Genomic DNA, 19,646 nt, shown 5'->3' with positions numbered 1-19,646 from the left:
TTTAATTAATTTATTTTTGGCTGTATTGGGTCTTTGTTGCTGCGCGTGGGCTTTCTCTACCTGCGGCAAGCAGGGGCTATTCTTTGTCGCGGTGCGCGGGCTCTTCATTGCAGTGGCTTCTCTTGTCGCGGAGCACGGGCTCTAGGTGTGCAGGCTCAGTAGTTGTGGCTCGTGGGCTCTAGAGCACAGGCTCAGTAGTTGTGGCACATGGGCTTAGTTGTTTCGTGGCATGTGATATCTTCCCGGACCAGGGCTCGACCCTGTGTCCCCTGTATTGGCAGGTGGATTCTTAACCACTGTGCCACCAGGGAAGCCCAAAACCTGCTGTCTTTTTTTTTTTTTTTTTTTTTTTTGCGGTACGCGGGCCTCTCACTGTTGCGGCCTCTCCCATTGCGGAGCACAGGCTCCGGACGCGCAGGCTCAGCGGCCATGGCTCACGGGCCCAGCCGCTCCGCGGCAATGTGGGATCTTCCTGGACCGGGGCACGAACCCGCGTCCCCTGCATCGGCAGGCGGACTCTCAACCACTGCGCCACCAGGGAAGCTCTCTGCTGTCTTTTAAAAGGCTTGTTTCTGATTATTTTCTTGGGCTAGATTCCTACAAGTGGGGACCAGGTCAAGGGTCAGAACACGTTCAAGAGTCTTGATAGAGAATTTTCAGATTGCTTTCCAGAAAGATGAATTAACACAGGAAGCCACCGCTGCCTTCCCTACCTTCACCAGCATGAGCATTATTATTATTTTTTTACTTTGGCAATTTGCTAAGCTCCCCAGTGCTAAACATTATGTAATATCATACACAGACACACACACACAGACACACACACAAAAAATCCCCGGCAGGGGGTACTCATTTTACAGACGAAGAAACAGGCTCAGAGAGGACTCCTGCAACAGCCAGGGTCGCCTAGCCAGAAGGCAGTGGAGCCCCAATTCAACACCGGACCTCTCCAAGGCTAGCACCCAGATCTATTGGTTGCAAGCCTAGGCGATCTTGACTCAACCCACCCCTCCTTCCCCATTGCCTCCGTCTTGGTTCTCACCAGAGCCGAGTGATCTAATCTGGGCGGATATGATGCTGTCACACTCTTCCCTAGCCACTCCCTGCCCCTCAGGGGTAAAGCCCAACTCTTCGGGCCCGCCTTCAAAGCCCGCATAGTCCGGGCTTCCCTTCCACCCAAAGGCGCAAAGTCCCCTGAGCCCGAGCCCGCCCCGCCCTCCGGCCACGCCAAGCCGCGTTCGCGCCTCCAAGTCCAGACAGAGTTAGGCACCTGTGCTGCCGCCCGGGGCTGTAGTAGAGCCGGTCCCTAGCTTTAGGGCAGCGCTAAAGTCACATGACTGCAGTCACATGACTGCAGTAACTGGTTGACACTCGGGTCTCCGCTGGGCCGACCTTAAGTCTGCGCGTCCCTAGCGCCACCGTGCGCCGTGTGGCACACAGTTGGCGCTTAATGCAAAGTGAGCGCATTGCCTGGGGCTGTTACAGCTCTGGTAGGCTCTGAGCAACAGAAAAAGCAAAGGGAATTGTTCTTACTAACTGCGGATTGTTCGCCTCAGTTCTTGTGTGGGGACCGAGGAGAGGCGCACCGGGACGCGGGACAGAGTCGAAATTAAAGGGTCCTTGCGGGCAGGACCGTTCAGGGGCAGGATGAGCGCCGTTTTTACCATTAAACTCTGCCCTCCTCACCCGCTCCCCAGCCAAACCGGAGAAGCAAACAAACAAAAAAACAGTTTCAAACCGATCTCCCCACCCCTTCCAGGGCTAATTCTTCTGCCCCGTTGTGCCGGTCGTCCTCTCGCTGGGTCTCGGTCCCCGAATGTACAGCCGGCGGCTGCACGCCTACCTCCCACCCCAGCCCCGCGCGGGGTCTCCGGATCGCGGGACAGTGGCGGCCGCGGCAAGGTCCACTGGGGATGGTCCCCCTCAAAGTCGCCCGCGATGTCCCTGCCAGGCGAGAGACCCCTCTGGGCGACAGACGGACCTGGGGCTCAGAGCCGCCCCTTACCGATGCGGAGGACGCGGGGCAGAGGGTCTGCGCTGCCCAGGGTCCCCTAGCAACTCGGAACCACTCCCAGCGCCGCCCAGCAGCTGGGCGAGCAGGTGCCGCCCCTGCAGCGCGAAGGGTGCACGGGGAGGGATCTCGCGGCGCGGCCGTGGGCACCCGGGCCTCCCGTCCTCCAGAGGGCGCTGCCCTGCCCTGGCCTGCAGACTGGCCTTCGGAGCGGACAGGCTGTGGCGGAGCAGCGGGGACCCCGGGAGCTGCGGGGACCGTTGGAGCCGCGATCCGGAGCTCGCGGCCCACCCCCCACGGTGGGGGCTGCGCGACTGAGGAGGGGGTTCGGGGAGGAGGCTGTGTGGTTCCCGAGGCCAAAGCCGCGCTGGGAGGCGAAGTGCGCGGGCCGAGCGCGGCTGGGGGGACGCCGGAAGCCTTAGGGGCCACTTGAATGGAGGCCGAGGGCTTCGTTGACAGGTGGGGACACCGGTTTTGACGTGTAGTGCTGGCTCTGTCTGTAGAGGAAGGGGTTCAGCGGAATGGGGGGGATTAGGGTGGAGGGAAGCCTTCCTCCTACTTTGTTCGTGGAAGAAAGGGAAAGGTGGGGGTGGGGCGGCGCTGATGTTATTGACAACATGTGCGCAAGGGACAGGGTGGGCGTATCAGAGGGGTGTGAGTGGACAGGGGCTGGCTTCGCTACGTGATTGGCGCAGAGAAAGGCTGAAGGGTGGGGTGGGAGGTGTATTTCTGTCGGACGCTCGTCCCGGAGCTGCGGAGCGGAGGGAGTCGGAGGGATGGAGGGTGCGGTTGGGCATTTGGAGGAGGGACTATTGGGAAGATATGGGGGAAATTGGCGGGAGGGTGGTTGAACTCTGCTGCTGGTGGAATTGGAGGTGTATGGAAAGGATGGGGCGCACGCGTGGCACGCTCTGGGCAGGACCGGGAGGGTAGCCGTGAAGCTCGGTCGGCAGCGTGTGAGGGCCGCGGGCTGGGCCTGGGCGACGGGGACCCGGCCTGACTCCTTCCCTTCCCGCAGCCGCCATGTTCAACCAGCAGCAGCAGCAGCAGCAGCTCCAGCAGCTCCAGCAGCAGCAGTTGCTGCAGCTCCAGCAGCTGCTCCAGCAGTCCCCACCGCAGGCCCCACTGCCCATGGCCGTCAGCAGGTAAGCTCCCCACTGGAGGGGTGGGCGGCTCTAGACCTGCCCCTCTGACCCATGCCCTGGAGACCTCCTCCCAGCCCTTTCTCTCAGGAGCAGCCCTGTCTGAGTCCTGGAGGTCATCAATTCCCACCCTAAGGGGATGCTCTGTCTGCAGTAGAGGGGGGCAGAGAATGGAGGTGAGGGGTCTCAGGGAAGAGGGAGGGTTTGACTCTCCCCGGAGCCCTCTGACACTGCTCTCAACACACAGGGGGCTCCCCCAGCAGCAGCCACAGCAGCAGCTCCTGAATCTCCAGGGCACCAACTCAGCCTCCCTCCTCAACGGCTCTGTGCTGCAGAGAGCTTTGCTTCTGCAGCAGTTGCAAGGTATGACTGCGGGCCCTGTCTCGCTCCATCTTAGCGGGAGATCCCCAGCAGCCCCACGGCACTGAATCTCATCAAATCCACACAGTAACCCTGAGAGGGAGCTGTGTCAGCGTCCTGGTTTACAGATGAGGACACTGAGGCTCCAGGAGGTGGAAGTCCCTAAGTTGCTCAACTGAATGCAGGTCTATCTGATCACAGAGGTGTACCCTTGGCCATGGTGTTAGCTCTGTGGGTGCTACTCAGCACAGTTTGCTGACATTCAGATTAGATGATATGATGGATGGCAAGATCTATTCTGACCACCCTCCTTTCTTTGCATCCTATTTGACAGATGAGGATGCCGAGGATGTCAGAGAAGGGAAGTCATTTGCCCTGGGTCACATAGCATCAGCAGTGGCTGAGCTAGACAGAGGCCTGGGCCTCCTGACCCCCTGGGTCTCTGAGTGGGTGTCTCTAGCCCTCTGCGTTAAGCCTGTGTCCTTACCTGAGTTTCCGCATGTGGAGAGCAGTCTTTCATCTCTTCCTTAAAAGAAGCTGCTCCCGATACCTTAGCCCCTGCAGGAGTAATCCAGGGGTCCAGAGACATGGGGCCAGCTCATCCTCAGACCCAGCCTCTCCCACACGGTAGCTGTGGCTTGCTGGCTGGTTCCTCAGGGCTGGGCACTGTGCTGAGGCCCTGACAAACCCAATTCCTTGACTCTGCTGACAACCCTAAGGGGAGATACACTCATGATCCCATTTTACAGATGAAGAAACTGAGACCCAGGTGTTGATTAGTGGTCTTACTACAGAGCTATGTTCTGAGACACCAGGCTATCCTGCCTCCCAGCAGGGTATGCAGTCAGGTCAGAAGATGTGATGGTCATCACTCTTCAGCCCTCCTGGGGCCACATGGGTGTGGATGGTCCTGAGAGCTGGCTTATAAATGATAGATGATGAGTAGAGAGATAAAACCACACACAGGGACCCACAATGTATATATATTTTTTCACTTTTTCTTACTCATTTTAAAAGTCATACTCTTCAGGCTTCCCTGGTGGCGCAGTGGTTGAGAGTCCGCCTGCCGATGCAGGGGACGCGGGTTCGTGCTCCGGTCCGGGAAGATCCCACATGCCGCAGAGCGGCTGGGCCCGTGAGCCATGGCCACTGAGCCTGCGAGTCCGGAGCCTGTGCTCTGCAATGGGAGAGGCCACAACAGTGAGAGGCCCGTGTATCGCAAAAAGAAACAAACAAACAAAAAAACAGAAACAAAATAAAAAGTCATACTCCTCAAAGAAGAGTGAAAGAAATATTTTAAAAAGAGTATAAGAAAACCCAAATTGTCATATGCAGATTCACTCCTAAAGAAAAAACCACCCTTTAAAGTGTTGTTGTATTTCCTCCCCTTTTTTTCTAGGCACAAACCTGGGGACTTGTATATGATTGTGGTTATTGATATAAGTGAAAGGCTGTATCTTGTTTCTTTTTCACTGAATATAGTGGCATGATCATTTACCAAATGATTTGAAAGTCTCTGTAAAGATTGTTTTTGAACAGCTGTTTAATATTCTGCTGGAGGTGTGTGCCCTTGTGTCCCTAAACTTTCTCAGCTGTTTTCTTCTACTTCTTTTCCTTTCTTTTCTTTTTTTTTTTGCTTTAAATAATGGAATGAATATCATGTTTCAGAATTTTCTCTTAGAATGGATTCCCAAAAGTAGAATGACTGGGTCGGGGGGATGGGTATTTTATGGCTCTTGATAAGTATTGCCAAATTGCTTTCCCAAAGGACTGGACCAGTTTGCAATGCCACCAGCCACATATGACAGTGCCGGTCTCACCATGCCCACAGCAACATTGGGTATTATACTCTTGATATATATATATATGTATATATACATCTAATCTACTAATTTGCTTGGCAAAAGCTATATCATTAATGTTTTAGTTTACATTTCTTGGAGTGCTAGTGCGGTTGAACATTTTATATTTGTCTGTTAAACATTTGTAATTCCTTTTGTGACTTGTCCATGTGCTTTGTCTATTTTTCTTTTAGAGTGTGCCACCTTTTATCTTACTGTTTTTAAGAGCTCGTTAGCATTCTCTCTGCACATATGTGTATATGTATTTGTTTTAAGTTAATGTTAATTAAACCCTTAGTAAATACCAGGCACACTTGTATATCTCATTGAATCCTCATAGAACATTGTGAGTCAAGCACTCTTACTATCCCCATTTTACAGATGAGGGAACTGAGGCTAAGAAGGGGAAACTGATTTGCTCAAGGTCACAGGTCTTGTACTGTGGAGTCTGCATTTGAACCAGTTCTCCCAGCACATCTGACCCATGCACGCCCTTAACCCCTGTGCCTCCCATCCCAGCACTGGGTCAGGGATTTAAACTGTCCTTTATTGGGTCACACAATTCCCAGTGCTGGATCTCTGAGTCAGATGAGGTGCCTGCCCTTAAGGAGTTTGCAGGGTGGTTAGGTGGTGGGCAATGGGAAGCAGACAAGGAAATTGTGCAGGTGGTCCTAGAACAGGGAAGCTGGGGCCTCTGGGGATACAGAGAGGGTCTGGGAAGGCCACCCAAAGGAGATCACCTAAAGAGAGGAATGAAGGATGATTGGGATGTAGAACAGTCCAGACAGAAGAAACAGCATTTGCAAAGGCCCAGAGGCAGGCAGAGACCAGGCTTGTTTGAGGGATGCATGGGAGCATGTAGCTGGAATAAAGTGGGCACGTGTGTGGGGAGAATTGTGAGAAAGGAGGTCAGGGAGGAGCGCAGGACTGGACCTTGCACGGTGAAGAATGGGCTTCGTTCCTGAGTATCAGGGAGCTATGGAAGGGTTTAGGCAGGGGGAGGGGCAAAGTCAGAATGTGGTTTTTGAAAGATCACTGTTTGCTGCTATCCAGTGCAAAAACTGTGGCTGAAATTCATACAGGGGATGAAGTGGCTTTGGAGGAAGGGGGGTGGTAGGAGTGGAGATTTGAAGAGGGGTCAGGCTAGACTGAGGAGAGGAGTAGGAGTCAGTGTTAATAGAATCCGGTGTTGGCTTGGATTGGGGAGGGTGAAGAGAGGGAGGAGTCAGGAAGATGCCCTGAATCCTCTCCGGTAGCCAGCTGTGGACAGCAGTGCCACTCCCAGAGACCCTGGACAAGCCACTCCTTCGCTTTGTGTCTCTATTTTGTCATCAGTAGAGAGGATAATGCTTACTCTGATGGTGGCTGGGCGGGGTGAGTGAAGCCATGCATAGAAAGTGCTTAGCAAGTGGCTGCTTCCCAGGAAACTTGATGAAGGGTAGCTTCTATTGGTAGGAGAGTGTCGTCTTATTCCAGGGACCAGTCATCTTGCTGGTTCTCCCTTTGGGTCCTGTGCTGAATCTTTCACATACCTTAAGGTGTACACTAAAGCAGGCCTGAGGGTGAGCGGAGTTGCTGGGGGTGCTTAAGCCACTGACCAGGGAGGCATTTGGGGTGGGAAAAGGCCCCCTTCTCTCCCCAGCTGGAGCAGAAAACGCTAGCCCTAAAACCCCCTCTCCACCAGTGGTCCAGGTGGGACTGCATCTTCAGCTGTCATCTCTCCCCTCTGGCTGCCCTTGGGTGGGGAGGGTCCCCTTGGAAGTTAACTGTGATGATGCTTTGGGGAACTGACCCCTGACCCTAGCCTCTACCACCCAACCACAGTTGTAATCCCTTTTCTCCCCTCTTTTCACACACAGGTAACCTCCGTGGCTACAACCTGGCAACCCCAAACCTGACAGCTCCCAGCCTCACACCCCCGCAGCTGGCCACCCCAAATCTACAGCAGTTCTTTCCCCAGGCCACTCGGCAGTCCCTGCTGGGCCCTCCTCCTGTTGGGGTCCCCATAAACCCCTCGCAGCTCAACCTTTCAGGGCGGAACACCCAGAAACAGGCCCGGTTCTCCTCTACAACCCCCAGTCGCAAGGTGAGTGGTATCTGGACTGGAGCAGGCGAGGATGGGAATAGGAGAGGGTGTATCTGGGGATCAGCCCAGCTCTGCCCTCTCTGGCTCACATTGGCCTTTGGGCAGGTCATACCCCTCTTTGTACATCAGTTTCCTCATCTGTAAAATGGGGAAGGGGGCAGGAGTTAGACTTGCTTAGTGTTTCCCAAACTTTAAATATTCCTGAACCCCGATGTAATTTTTGCTATATCCAAACACCACCAGTACTATTATTTATTCCCTTTTTAATTACTATTTACATTATTTACTAATATCTCTCTCTTTTTGAAAAAACTGATATGTAACTGACATATAACATTGTATTCATTTTAGGTGTATTCTACCAATTTTCTTTAAATCAACTCTGTCCAGTGGAAATAAAGTGTGAGCCATACATGTAATTTAAAAATTTCTAGTAATCACAGTAACAAAGTAAAAAGAAACAGGTGAAATTAATTTTACTAGCATATTTTATTCAACTTAATATATTTAAAAAATGATTTCAACCTGTAATCAATATAAAAAATGAACACGGCATTTTACATTCCGGTTTTTTTTGTTTTTTGTAGTAAGTCTTTAAATTCCGGTGTATATTTTATGCTTATGTCTCAATTCGGCTTCCAACATTTCCAGGGCTCAAAAGCCAGGTACATGTGACTAGTAGCTACGGTCTGGGATAGCACAGCTTTAAATGAAGTAGCTGCTTCTCTGCTACATTTAGTTAAAAAGGAAACATTATATCACTGTCTGAAATTAAAAAAAAAAAAAAGCTAAATTAATTGCCATACATAAAAGTAAAAGAAAAGTGACTGGGGGTAAAGCAATGTTCTAAAATCCTCAACTCTACTCCGTTGCCAGCCGAAGGTTCTCAGCCTCTACAGGCCTTTCCCTGACAAAAGCAGGAAGCCTCAGAGAGATTTTCAAAGGGAATAATATCCTCCCTGAGCCTGTCCTGTCCCTGAACGTCCTGGCAGCTCCTCACACACACCACACTCCTGAGAGCACCTGGCGGTGGAGGGCTGGAACACCCTCCTTTTCTGGCTGCTCTGGCGCCAGCCCACATCGGGAGGGGAGGCATTTCCCCCCAGAGGGGGGTCCAGGCGGCCTCTGACTTTACGGGTCAGGCTTGTCCTAACACAGTCTGGCCTAGTGTTTACCTCCTTGCCCCCATTTTACATATGGGAAAACCGAGGCCGTGGGGTGGAGGTTGCCCTGGACTGCACAGCTGTCGCGACAGACCCAGAGTCCAGCCCTCCTGACTCACAGGCCAGTGCCCATGTCGTGCAGGGTGAGAGCTGGGGAGCTTCTGAAGGGTGTGGAGTCCTGATGTGGTGCATGTTTGCACTCAGCCCTGGTTCCTTGGGCTTAGTAGGAGGGAGGGAAGCTGCATGTGGATTCCTGAGGCTCCCTGGGGTGCCCTGGAACCACGTGGAGCTGTGTGTTCATTTCACAGATGTCTGTTAAGTCCTGTGGAGGACTCACTGGTGCAGAGAAGGCATCTGGAGATGCTCTCCTGGAGATCTTGGGCTGGGGAGGGGGTGGTGGTAGTGGTGAGACCTTAATGCAAATAATGCTCCAGCCAATGAATTATGACTATGAAAAATGCCACAGAAAGGAAGCCTGGGGCCCCTGGGGGCCTGTACTGTGGGTTAGGAAGGCTTCCTGCAAGAAGTGCCTTTGAGGCTCTGGGAGAAGGCCTGGGGCTTTGCGGAAACAGAGAGAAGGCCAGTGTGGACATGGGGAGGGGGAGGGGGAGCATGGGGAGAGCTGAGGCTGCAGGGGTGGGCATGGGGTACAGGCCAGATTGTGCAGGGGGGTGGGGCGGGTGGGTAGTTTCAGGCTTGGGGTAAGGAAGGAGTCATCCAGGGCTACGGGAAATCACGGGAGGGTTGCAGCCTGACAGAGATGAGAGACATGATCAGGTTTGAGAAGGGTCCCTCAGGAATTCCCTGGTGGTCCAGTGGTTAGGACTCTGCGCTTTCACTGCCGTGGCCTGGGTTCCATCCCTGGTCCGGGAGCTAAGATCCCGCAAGCCAAGCGGCATGACCAACAAAAAAAAAAGAGAGAGAGAGAAGGATCCTTCTGGCTGCTTTGTGGAGAATAGGGTGGGGAATCAGGAAGCAACACCGTGGACCACGTGAAGGCATTGCATCCCCCAAACCTGCATTTACTTAACCAGCAGGCAGCTAGATGGAACCCCCTGGACAGAATTCCTGGGGTGTTTAGGATCTTCTCTGGGGCCAGGCCCCGTCATCCTCTGGGGGACGTGTTGCAGCCGCTCTTGGGCAAGGGAGTATTTACTGGGGTGGGTGGCAGGCATCATAAACGGTTTCTGAAAGGAAGCAGGATTCTTCTTCTCAGACGATGCCTGTGGAGGACAAGTCGGACCCCCCAGAGGGGTCTGAGGAAGCCGCAGAGCCCCGAACAGACACACCTGAAGGTGAGGGAGGGAGGTTGCTGGCCCTTCAGAGGGGACGCGGGTTAGGGCAGTGGGGTGCAGGGGTGGTCATGGAGGCAGGGATCTTGCAGGGTGGGTGGGGGGGGGTGAGCCCAGGCCCCATCTCCTGGAGCTCGTACGTGCTATATCCAGCACGGCAGTCATTCACCTGCCCTCCATTCCAGACCAAGAATCTCCCCACTGCCCAGATTGCATCACTAAGGAGAAACGCACTGCAGCACCTGAGCCTGAGTCTTGTGTGGCGTCTGAGCCACCAGCTAAAAGGTCAAAGAGGTAACTGATGCTGAAAACCTGCCTGGGGCCCAGGTACCCTGATTCCTGCAAAGGCAGAGGGTAGGGGGTTGGTGGGGTGAGATCCTTCAAGGAAAGGGCCTTGGTTTCTGGCTTGGAGGAATGTCAAACCTAATTCTTCACCTTACCTGGGAAGGCCCTCAGCCAGACGGACTCTGGCATCTTCACTGTGACTGAATCACCTGGAGGCAGGTGAGGTGGCCAGCTTGGAGGGGTGAAGACGTGAGCCTGGAACCTCAGAGAGTGGGCAGAGGGTAGGCAGGCTTACAGGACCTCGGATACATATTAGCAAGCTGTGGGAGGTGGGAGCAAGTGATCCAATTTATTTAGGTGCAACTGGGACCCAGAGAGCCGAGGGGGCTCGTCCAAATCCCTAGCTTTGTATGTGGCATAGCTAGGACTGGAGCCTAGGTCATGGCCTTTCTTGGGACCCCCTGGGGCCAATTGAATTTGATCTTCTTTTGATCCTTCCTAGCTCAGAGGAGCCCACAGAGAAGGGGACCCCAGGGCAGCTGCAGGCAAAGGTCCAGCCACAGGCCCGGTTGATGGCACCAAAGCAGACACAGACAACCGAGCTGCTGCCTGAGCCACTGGAAGCTCGAGTGCTGCCACGATTTCAGCCACGAGTTCTGCAGATCCAAGCCCAGGTGCAGCCACAGACTCAGCCAGAGACTCAGCCACAGATGCTACCATTGAAGGCCCAGGTGCAGCCAAAGCTGCAGAAGCAGGCACAGACACAGACCTCTCCAGAGCACTTAGTACCGCGACAGGAGCATCTGCAGCTGCAGAAGGAGGCAGAGCCACAGAAACAGGTGCAGCCACAGGCACATTCACAGTCCCCAAGGCAGGTGCAGCCACTGCTGCAGAAGCAGGCACAGACGCAGACGTATCCACAGGTCCAGACAGAAGCGCAGCCGAGGGTCCAGCCGCTGGAGCTGCCACTGGAGCAACGTCCAGTGCAGTTGCCAGTGCAGCCACTGGAGCCAAACCAGAGACAGCCTCAGACTCAGCCACAGGTGTCGGTGCCGGCACTGGAGAAAGCCCCAGTTCCGGTTCCCTCTGCAGTGCTGGAGACGCCGCCCGATACAGTGGAAGCTGGAGCAGGTAAGCGAGCAGTGGCTCCCAGCCGGCCTGGTGATGGGACAGCTCTGCCTGAACCCTTCAGTCCTGCCCTGGCACTGTCCAACCCTGACTGGGTGCTGCCTGGGACTGAGGGTTGGGCCTGGATCTAGGGTTCGGGGCCGTCTGCACTGGAGGCTTCAAGGTCCTGGATGTGGGCAGAGAAGGTGGCTCTTGGGCCTGGGTCCCTCAGGGCCCAGGTGGGAGATGGACCCTGGGGAAGCAGAGCACATCTGTCATTTCAGGCCTGGAGGAGGCCTCGCCAGAGCCAGTGGGCGCCCAGGTTGGCCTGGAGGAGAGCCAGGAAGAGTTGACCAGTGGCCTGGATGTGGGAGAATGTGAAGAAAGAGCAAGAGAGATGCTGGGGGTGGGTAGAGATGCTGATGAGGACCACATGGTGCACCCCTCAGCGCCCCCTCGGGTTTCCCGTCCTGTGAAATGTGACAGCAGCCCTCCACCTGGGTTCGTGGGCAGACCAGACTGGGTTTGACAGTGGTTCAGTGACAGTGGTTCAGCCTTCACATGCCTTTGCTCTGATGACCTGGAGATACTTTTAGTGATAAGGGTCCCTTCCAGCCGGCCCACCCCGAAACTAGAGCCCCCAGAGCCCCCCACAGGTAACGTTGCTCCAGCGGAGGGAGCGCAGCTGGAAGCCTGTGCCTGGGGCTGGGGCCCAGCCCTGCCTCCTGGCCAAACCCCCTCCCTTCTTCATGCGTCTCCATCTGTCATGTGGGGGGTGGGGTGGGTAGACTTTTAGAGTGAGGCGGACCTGGGTTTGAATCCTAACTGTGGTGCTTCCTGGCTGAGCGAGCTTGGGCAATCACCTGACCACTCAGAGCCTCAGTTTCCCCACTTGTAAAGTGGGCTGTCAGGACGGCTCCTAGATGTTTAGCATGGGGCTGGCCCACTGTAAGCGCCCAGCTGGTGGTAGCTCTGCTCCTGCTTCCGGTGTAGGTGTGGGGTGCCGGGGGCTCCCTGAAGGTCACCATCCTGCAGAGCAGCGACAGCCGGGCCTTTAGCACCGTACCCCTCACACCTGGGCCCTGGTCCGGCGACTCTACCTCTGCCACCCCTGCGGCGGCCAGCATGCCCTCTAAGCAGGCCCTTCAGTTCTTCTGCTACATCTGCAAGGCCGGCTGCAGCAGCCAGCAGGTACCGCCCCCAGCGGGTGGGTGGGGAGGTCACGTGGGCGGGCGGAGGGTTTGGGGTCTGTATGTGATGCCTAGCCTGCCCTTCCCACGGCTGCCTCTGTGGCCACATGGGCCCTCAAGCCCCACCCCCAGCAGCTGTACATTTGCTCACAAAACATTTCCTGACCAGCCAAGGGGGCAGGATTTTAGAGTTGGGTGGACCTGGTTCAAATCAGCCCTGACTGGCCATGTGGGTTTCGGAAGGTGAATTCCACCCTTTGTGCCTCAGTTTCCGCATGTGTCAGAGGAGGAAACATTTAGAACCCGCCTCTAGAAAAAAAAATAGAACCCACCTCACTGGCAAGTTCTGGGGATTCAGCGACTTGACACTGAAGTCATAAGCCCCAGGCCCGGCCCAGAGCGAGTGCAGCGTTAATAACAGCATCATACTGGTATGATTATTACTATCGCTCTTGTTACCTTCGTCCCTCTGTGCCTCCCCTGAGCAGAGTCATGGGGACCTGGAATTTGATCAGACTGCTCCTCGCCTTGGAGGCGCTCAGTCTCCAGGGGGAGCAGAGGCTCTGGCTGGCGTGTACTCGCTCCGTGCCTCCGTTCACCATCCTTCTCTGGCCCACACAGGGTTGTAAGAGAAACGGCCTCCCAGCGGAGGTGGGGTGAGCATGAAGCCAAGGTTGGAGGCCTCTTCCCCGGGCCGCACTCTTGCCCACCGTTCTGGGGCTCACTCCTCATGCCCCTTCCTCCCTCTCGCCTGCCGCAGGAGTTCCAGGACCACATGTTGGGGGCCCAGCACCAGCAGCGGCTCGGAGAGATCCAGCACATGAGCCAAGCCTGCCTCCTGTCCCTGCTGCCTGTGCCCCGGGATGTCCTGGAGCGAGAGGACCAGTGAGTGGGGGATCTCAGAGCCGCTGTAGGGGGGGTAGGCGGCCTCGCAAGCCAGCCCCGGCAGAAAGGGACCCTGAATCCACCATCCACAAGGTCTGCTTCTGGGTTAAGCATTGCCCTCCCTGAGACACCTCGTCACACCACTAACTGTGTGGCCTTGGACCTCAGTTTTCCTTATCTGTAAAATGGCCTCACGAGGGGTGTAATGCAGGAACTCATGAGCTAGACAGTCTCTTAAGGTTACATCCAGGCAGGAACAGTGTGACCATGTATGTGGGAGGGAAGTGGGTTGTGGGACACCCTGCTCCCCTGGCATATATGCTGACCCCAACCACGGGGGCCTGAAGGTCAGGATCTGCTCATCTTGTGGCTTGAGGTTAGAGCTTCCCTGGGTCACCCCCTTTCTTTGTCGTGGGGACTTGGCCCATCAGAAATGTCAGCCCTCCCAGAGTCTGGGACTGGCTCTTGGGGTGCTCTGTGGGCAATCACTGAGGCCTGCAGGGGCTGGGAGGCATCATCAGTGAAAGAAACAGGATGGTGCTGGCTCGGGACGCCCTGCGGGATATGGGCTGTGTCTCACAGGACAGCTGCCACTCAGCTCCAGACCTCCTGGTTTTTCAGAGACATCTAGAAACCTAGATTTGTATGTGAATCTCCCAATTTCAAAATGTTAACAGCTAGTTCAGAATTAAAACAAGATGAAACAAGTCCTGTGGAGGCCAAATCAGACCCTTTCAGAAGCTAGATAGGCCTTGGGTCAATGGTCGGGGACTGTGCCATGAGCATTTATAGAAGGTCACAGCTTGACGCTGCCTGCATGGGGTGAGGGGACAGGAAGGGCCCTCGAGTAGCTTCAGCTTGCATCTCCTGCGTGACGGGAAGCACTCTCTCCAAAGGCTTCTGTGTCTCTGTTAGGCAGTTCTCACTAAGAGAAGAGCTTCCCTGTGGCTTTGTAGGATGTTCTCCAGCCTTAAGGCTCCCTTTGCTTGCTGACCTAGGAGTTATACTTAGGCCAAATCATCATAAAGACAGGAGAAAGGTGACTCACAGAGTTGCTCCTTGCAGAGTTAATGCAATGGTGAAAAAATTTAGTTGGAGATGATCTTTTCAAAACTAGGGGATTAGTCAGATCAGTTTAAGTCTTATCCACTTGGTGGTAGAACTAATTCTAGGGAATTAGTTCTTGGTGGTAGAACTAATTCTAGGGAATTTCTGATAATGTGGAAACATATGTGTGATGCAGTGTCAAGTTAGAACAGGATCCAAAATAGCGTTTGCAGAATGAGTTTGATTATATTCAATATAAAAATAGATCTTGGGCTTCCCTGGTAGTGCAGTGGTTAAGAATCTGCCTGCCAATGCAAGGAACACAGGTTTGAGCCCTGGCCTGGGAAGATCCCACGTGCCGCAGAGCAACTAAGCCCGTGCGCCACAACTACTGAGCCCACGTGCCACAGCTACTGAAGCCTGCGTGCCTAGAGCCCATGCTTCGCAACGAGAGAAGCCACCGCAATGAGAAGCCGCGCACTGCAACGAAGAGCAGCCTCCGCTCGCCACAACTAGAGAAAGCCCACATGCAGCATCGAAGACCCAACACAGCCAAAAAAATTAAAGAAACAAACTAATTAATTAAAAAAAAAAAGATCTTGTGACGGAAGAAAACTGCAGGGCTGTAGCCCAAGCTATAAACAAGCTTCAGGTGGAGGGGATTCCGATTACATTGTCTTCTGATGACGTCTGCCCTTGAATCTGGACTTGGCCCTGTGCAGAATGTGGCAGTCCTTCCGATAGGCTGTGTGTCCTTCTGAAACTCTGGGCTGATCCCGTGCCAGGCCCCGGGGATGCTGGGGTGGTGTCCTGGCTTCCCAGAGCTTGCAGTCCAGTGAGGGCAGAGAAGGGAGCAGGTCGTCCCGATCCATCGTGGAAAATGCTGGAGCAGTGGCACTTTGGGGTCCCAGAGGGGGGCCTGGCTACCTGGGATTGGGACAGGTCCAGAAATGGGGGGAGGTGGAAGAACAGCTCTGGGAAAGGGAGGTTTTATCTAAACTGAAGGATAAGAAGAGATCTCCAGGGCAGATATCCTCAGTTCTGTCACCGTCCTGGTGGCCTCCTGGTATCCCAGATGCTTCTAAATCTCATTTCTCCCAAGTTTTCTCTCTTATTCCTATTTAAGTATTCTTCCAGATGAGCCTCAGGACCATTTTGTTAAGTTTCCAAAAAAACGATTCTGTTGGAATTGCATTCCGTTTATGGAGCGTCTGGAAGAGCTGCTGTCTTTCCAGCAAGAATGCGGTGTCACACTGTACTTGTTTTGATTGTCATCATTTAGAGAGCCTCCACCCAGGCGCTGGTGCAACACCTGCCAGCTCTACTACATGGGGGACCTGATCCAGCACCGGAGGACGCAGGACCACAAGGTATGAGGGCCCATCTGCTGCGAAGGCGCCCAAGCCCAGGGCTGCGGAGGAGGGAGCCCAGGTTGGGAGCAGAAAGCAAACGTCAGCCTTTGTCACTGCGTGGCCGCAACTCATGACGAGTCAGTCACGTTTCCTCTTTGGGCTTCAGTTTCCCCATCTGTCCAGTGTGGGCAAGGCACCATCTCACCCTGCATTCAGCTTCGGGGCTCGTGGGGTCCTCAGGTGCCTGCCCTCTCTCCCTGTCTTCCGACGGTCCTGTCTCTGTCACCATCTGTCGTCCTTCTTTATAGCGCAGGGACGGGATGTGTTTGCCTCTGTTCTGTGCAGCACAGCCGGCTGATTACAGAAGTGGTGGGCCTGCGAGTGGGAGGCGAGGTCTCGCTGGGCCCTGCCTGGCTGCGCCTGGGGCTGCTGCCCGCCGCCCACTTGGCCTGCCTTCCTGTCCCCAGATCGCCAAACAGTCCCTGCGGCCTTTCTGCACTGTTTGCAACCGCTACTTCAAGACCCCCCGCAAGTTTGTGGAACATGTGAAGTCCCAGGGGCATAAGGACAAAGCCAAGGAGGTAACCCCAGCTCCCTCAGAGGACATGGGCCCAGGGAAGTAGAGACTTGGCCAAGGCCACACAGCAAGTTGAGGTGTATTCCAGTCCAAATTCATAGCAGGTCCGGGGGGACTGGAGTTCTCTGGGGTGTGGGGAGGATGGGGTGTCGCACCCTGGCTGCCCAGAGCTGACTTGAGCCTTCACCCACTCCCTGGGAAGCTGAAGATGCTCGAGAAGGAGATTGCCAGCCAAGATGAGGACCACTTCATCACGGTGGACGCCGTGGGCTGCTTTGAGGGCGACGAAGAAGAGGAGGAGGATGACGATGATGAAGAAGAGATCGAGGTTGAGGAGGAATTCTGCAAGCAGGTGCTTGGGGGGAGGTGGTGTGGAACGGAGGCTGGAGGCTGGACTCCCAGCCCAGGAGAGACCTCACCCCGCCTCCCAGGGGCCAGGAGGCACTGTGCTGGCATCTTTGGGCACTAAGGCCTGCCACGATTTAGTATCAATAGGAACTCTATTCAATATGACGATATGTAAATATACATCATGACACCTATAGGGTAGCAGGTGAAATACGCAAGGTCTTCAAAGCCTGGCTGCTGTTTTTACTTGTGGAAGAGAAAGGGCATCCTAGGGCAAGAGAACAGCATCATAAAGGCATGGAGAGGGCTTCGCTGGTGGCGCAGTGGTTGAGAGTCCGCCTGCCGATGCAGGGGACACGGGTTCGTGCCCCGGTCTGGGAGGATCCCACATGCCGCGGAGCGGCTGGGCCTGTGAGCCATGGCCACTGAGCCTGCGCGTCCGGAGCCTGTGCTCCGCAGTGGGAGAGGCCACAACAGTGAGAGGCCTGCGTACCGCAAAAAAAAAAAAAAAGGCATGGAGAGGGGAGCTATGTGGTGCATACAGGAAAAGTCAGTGAAAGATGATGATGAGGATGATGGCGAGAGCAGTGAACATTTTTTGAGCACTTACTATATGCCACGAGTGTACCAAGCACTTTCCTGGCAGAATCTCACCCACTTGGATGCCAGGAGGCGAGACTACAGAGCCCGTGCTCAAAATACCCCAGCTCTGCTGCTTCCCATGAGCGAGGAGCTGGAGGAGCTTTGCAGTTTAACAAGTGTTTCCAGAGCATCTGTTCTGGGCCAGGCCCTGGTGCTGGATACCAGGGGTACTTGGGGTTGAAGTTCCGGCCCCTGTCCTCACAGAACTTGTCTGTTACAGTCCAGGGTGGTGAGGGGGCAGCGACAGGGGGCGGTGCATAATGGGGCTGTGGATGGAAGGTTGCGTGGGTGGCCTCCAGCCCTAAGCAGGTTGGGGGAGATGCCAGCTTTGCTACTCAGCGGTCAGCAGTGGCATGACCCTGGGCAAGCCCCTTGGCCTCTATAAGCCTGTTCCTCTGCTTAGAATAGTCCCAACTCAGACTGTAAGGAAGGGTCACAGCCCAGGGGGTGGTCGTTATTCTTAAAAGCCAGATTTGTTTGCAAGGCACTGCTAGGCGTGGCCTTGTCTGGAAGGGGCTCATGTCCAGCCAGTGAGACAAGGGATCCTTGATCACTTGAAACCTACCCCCTAAGATTGTGGTTGCTGCAGCATTAGGGAGCTGGCGGTGGGCTCATGGCAGAGTGTAACCGGGCTGGGGGCTCACCAGGGCTCACTACCCTGCACCTCCATAAACCCGCTGTATGACCCTGGGCAAGTGAGTTAATGTGCCTGGGCCTCAGTTTCCTCTTATGTAAAATGGGCAAACCATAGAAAGTTGTTATGAGGATTCAGAGAAATGACATGTGTGATGTGTTGGGCATACCTGGCATGGATTATGGCCAGTGTGGGAGCAGGAGGGCTTCCTGGAGGAGGGGACTGATTGAGCTGAACCTGGAAAGTATAGATTGGGAAAGGCACTCGGGGGGCAGGATCAGCATGTGCAAAGGCTCAGAGCATGCCACCCACAACCTCCTGGAAATCAAGGCGGGGTTCCTTGATTGAAGAGCATGGGTGGGTTCCAGTCCCCGCCTGCGTTTAGGAGGAGGCTAGGGGAAGCCAGAACCAATGGAGGCCCACACCTGTGTGTGTTTCCAGGTGAGATCCAGAGATATATCCATAGAGGAATGGAAAGGCTCGGAGACCTACAGCCCCGACACGGCATATGGTAAGACCCCAGCCCTGACCCCACCTGCAGGAGCTGCGGCCCTCAGGTTGCCTCCAGGCAACCCCCCAGATCCCAGCCACAGCATCCTGGCCAGGCATCCTGTCCCCTCGTCCTCTTTTCTTTTCCCATCTGGAGGGTGGGGAGGGGTAGCAAATGGGCCCCTAGAGAAGGGGGGACACCTGGCTGGTGAGGCATGTGAGTGCACAGACCCTGCTGTCCCACAGGTGTGGACTTCCTGGTGCCTGTGATGGGCTACATCTGCCGCATCTGCCACAAATTCTATCACAGCAACTCAGGGGCGCAGCTCTCCCACTGCAAGTCCCTGGCCCACTTTGAGAACCTGCAGGTGAGTCAGACCCCCTTCCCGGCTCTGCCCTACCCAGGGAGTCAAGACTGTGTCCTAGCTGATGGGGACAGCCAGTGGCCACCTCCCTCCTGTGTTTGGCCTCAGCCCCTGGGTACAGCCCCCAGTGAGAAGCTCTGCCCACAAAGGGAATCAGAGCCACGTTGGGGCCAACGTCTCTCTGCAGTTGTTCTGGTGGGTGCTGAGGGCTGGGCTGTTAGCTCTAGAGCTCTGGCCCAGAGAGGCTGAGCACATCACACAGGGTCACACAGCATGTCTGACGCTGTCTCAACTGGGCTGGGGAAACAGCCTCTGGCCAGGAGCACACCAGGTGGGGAGGAAGCCTGGCCTCACCTGCACTCTCTGTGTCCAGAAATATAAGAAGGCCAAGAACCCCAGCCCCACCACCAGGCCCGTGAGCCGCCGGTGTGCAATCAACGCCCGGAACGCCCTGACTGCTCTGTTCACCTCCGGCGGCCGCACACCCACGCAGCCCAGCACCCAGGACACAGCCAAAACGCCCAGCAAGGTGACAGCCCAACCCGCTCAGCACCCTCTACCCCGGCGCTCAAGCCGCCTCAAAACCTGATGGAGGGAGCGGCCCACAGCTGCCCCGTCTGGGTCTAGATCTGCTACGCTTTTTAGGAGTCTGTGTGGAGACTGTGACATGGTTGGTGTTTTTACTCAAAATCCAATAAAAGAAGGTAGTTTGGCTGTATAGTCCCCACCAGCACTTCCGTCTGGGTGGACAGGGAAAGGGGGCCCCCAGCTAGCTCTCAGTCAGCACCCAGCCCCTGCGGGTAGTGTGGTGGCAGAACTGGAAAGCTGAA

General features: G+C 55.1%; 1 protein-coding gene across 8 annotated transcripts; it reads left to right on the top strand.

Annotated features, from left to right (window-relative positions):
* The first annotated feature begins 2,194 nt into the window (after positions 1-2,194).
* Positions 2,195-19,534, top strand: CIZ1 (CDKN1A interacting zinc finger protein 1). 8 transcript variants are annotated; one of them, XM_033858703.2, is made up of 18 exons: positions 2,206-2,470; positions 3,030-3,156; positions 3,401-3,516; positions 5,282-5,353; positions 7,214-7,440; positions 9,805-9,898; positions 10,081-10,189; positions 10,683-11,019; positions 11,104-11,311; positions 11,572-11,693; positions 12,281-12,478; positions 13,238-13,362; positions 15,692-15,779; positions 16,229-16,342; positions 16,541-16,690; positions 18,404-18,473; positions 18,698-18,819; positions 19,190-19,534. In XM_033858703.2, the coding sequence occupies exons 2-18, from the start codon at positions 3,035-3,037 to the stop codon at positions 19,403-19,405; spliced, it is 2,490 nt and encodes an 829-aa protein (XP_033714594.1). In that variant the 5' UTR covers positions 2,206-2,470; positions 3,030-3,034; the 3' UTR covers positions 19,406-19,534. The 8 variants fall into 8 exon arrangements, with proteins under 8 accessions (XP_073662757.1, XP_033714596.1, XP_033714592.1 ...); XM_073806656.1 differs by having other exon boundaries at positions 2,195-2,310; positions 10,683-11,311; XM_033858705.2 differs by having other exon boundaries at positions 2,204-2,470; positions 10,683-11,311; positions 19,126-19,308.
* Positions 19,535-19,646: the final 112 nt, after the last annotated feature.

The sequence above is a fragment of the Tursiops truncatus genome, chromosome 6, assembly GCF_011762595.2.
Source record: "Tursiops truncatus isolate mTurTru1 chromosome 6, mTurTru1.mat.Y, whole genome shotgun sequence".
In the NCBI taxonomy this organism is placed as follows: Eukaryota; Metazoa; Chordata; class Mammalia; order Artiodactyla; family Delphinidae; genus Tursiops; species Tursiops truncatus.
This window is presented reverse-complemented; position numbering and strand designations above follow the sequence as displayed.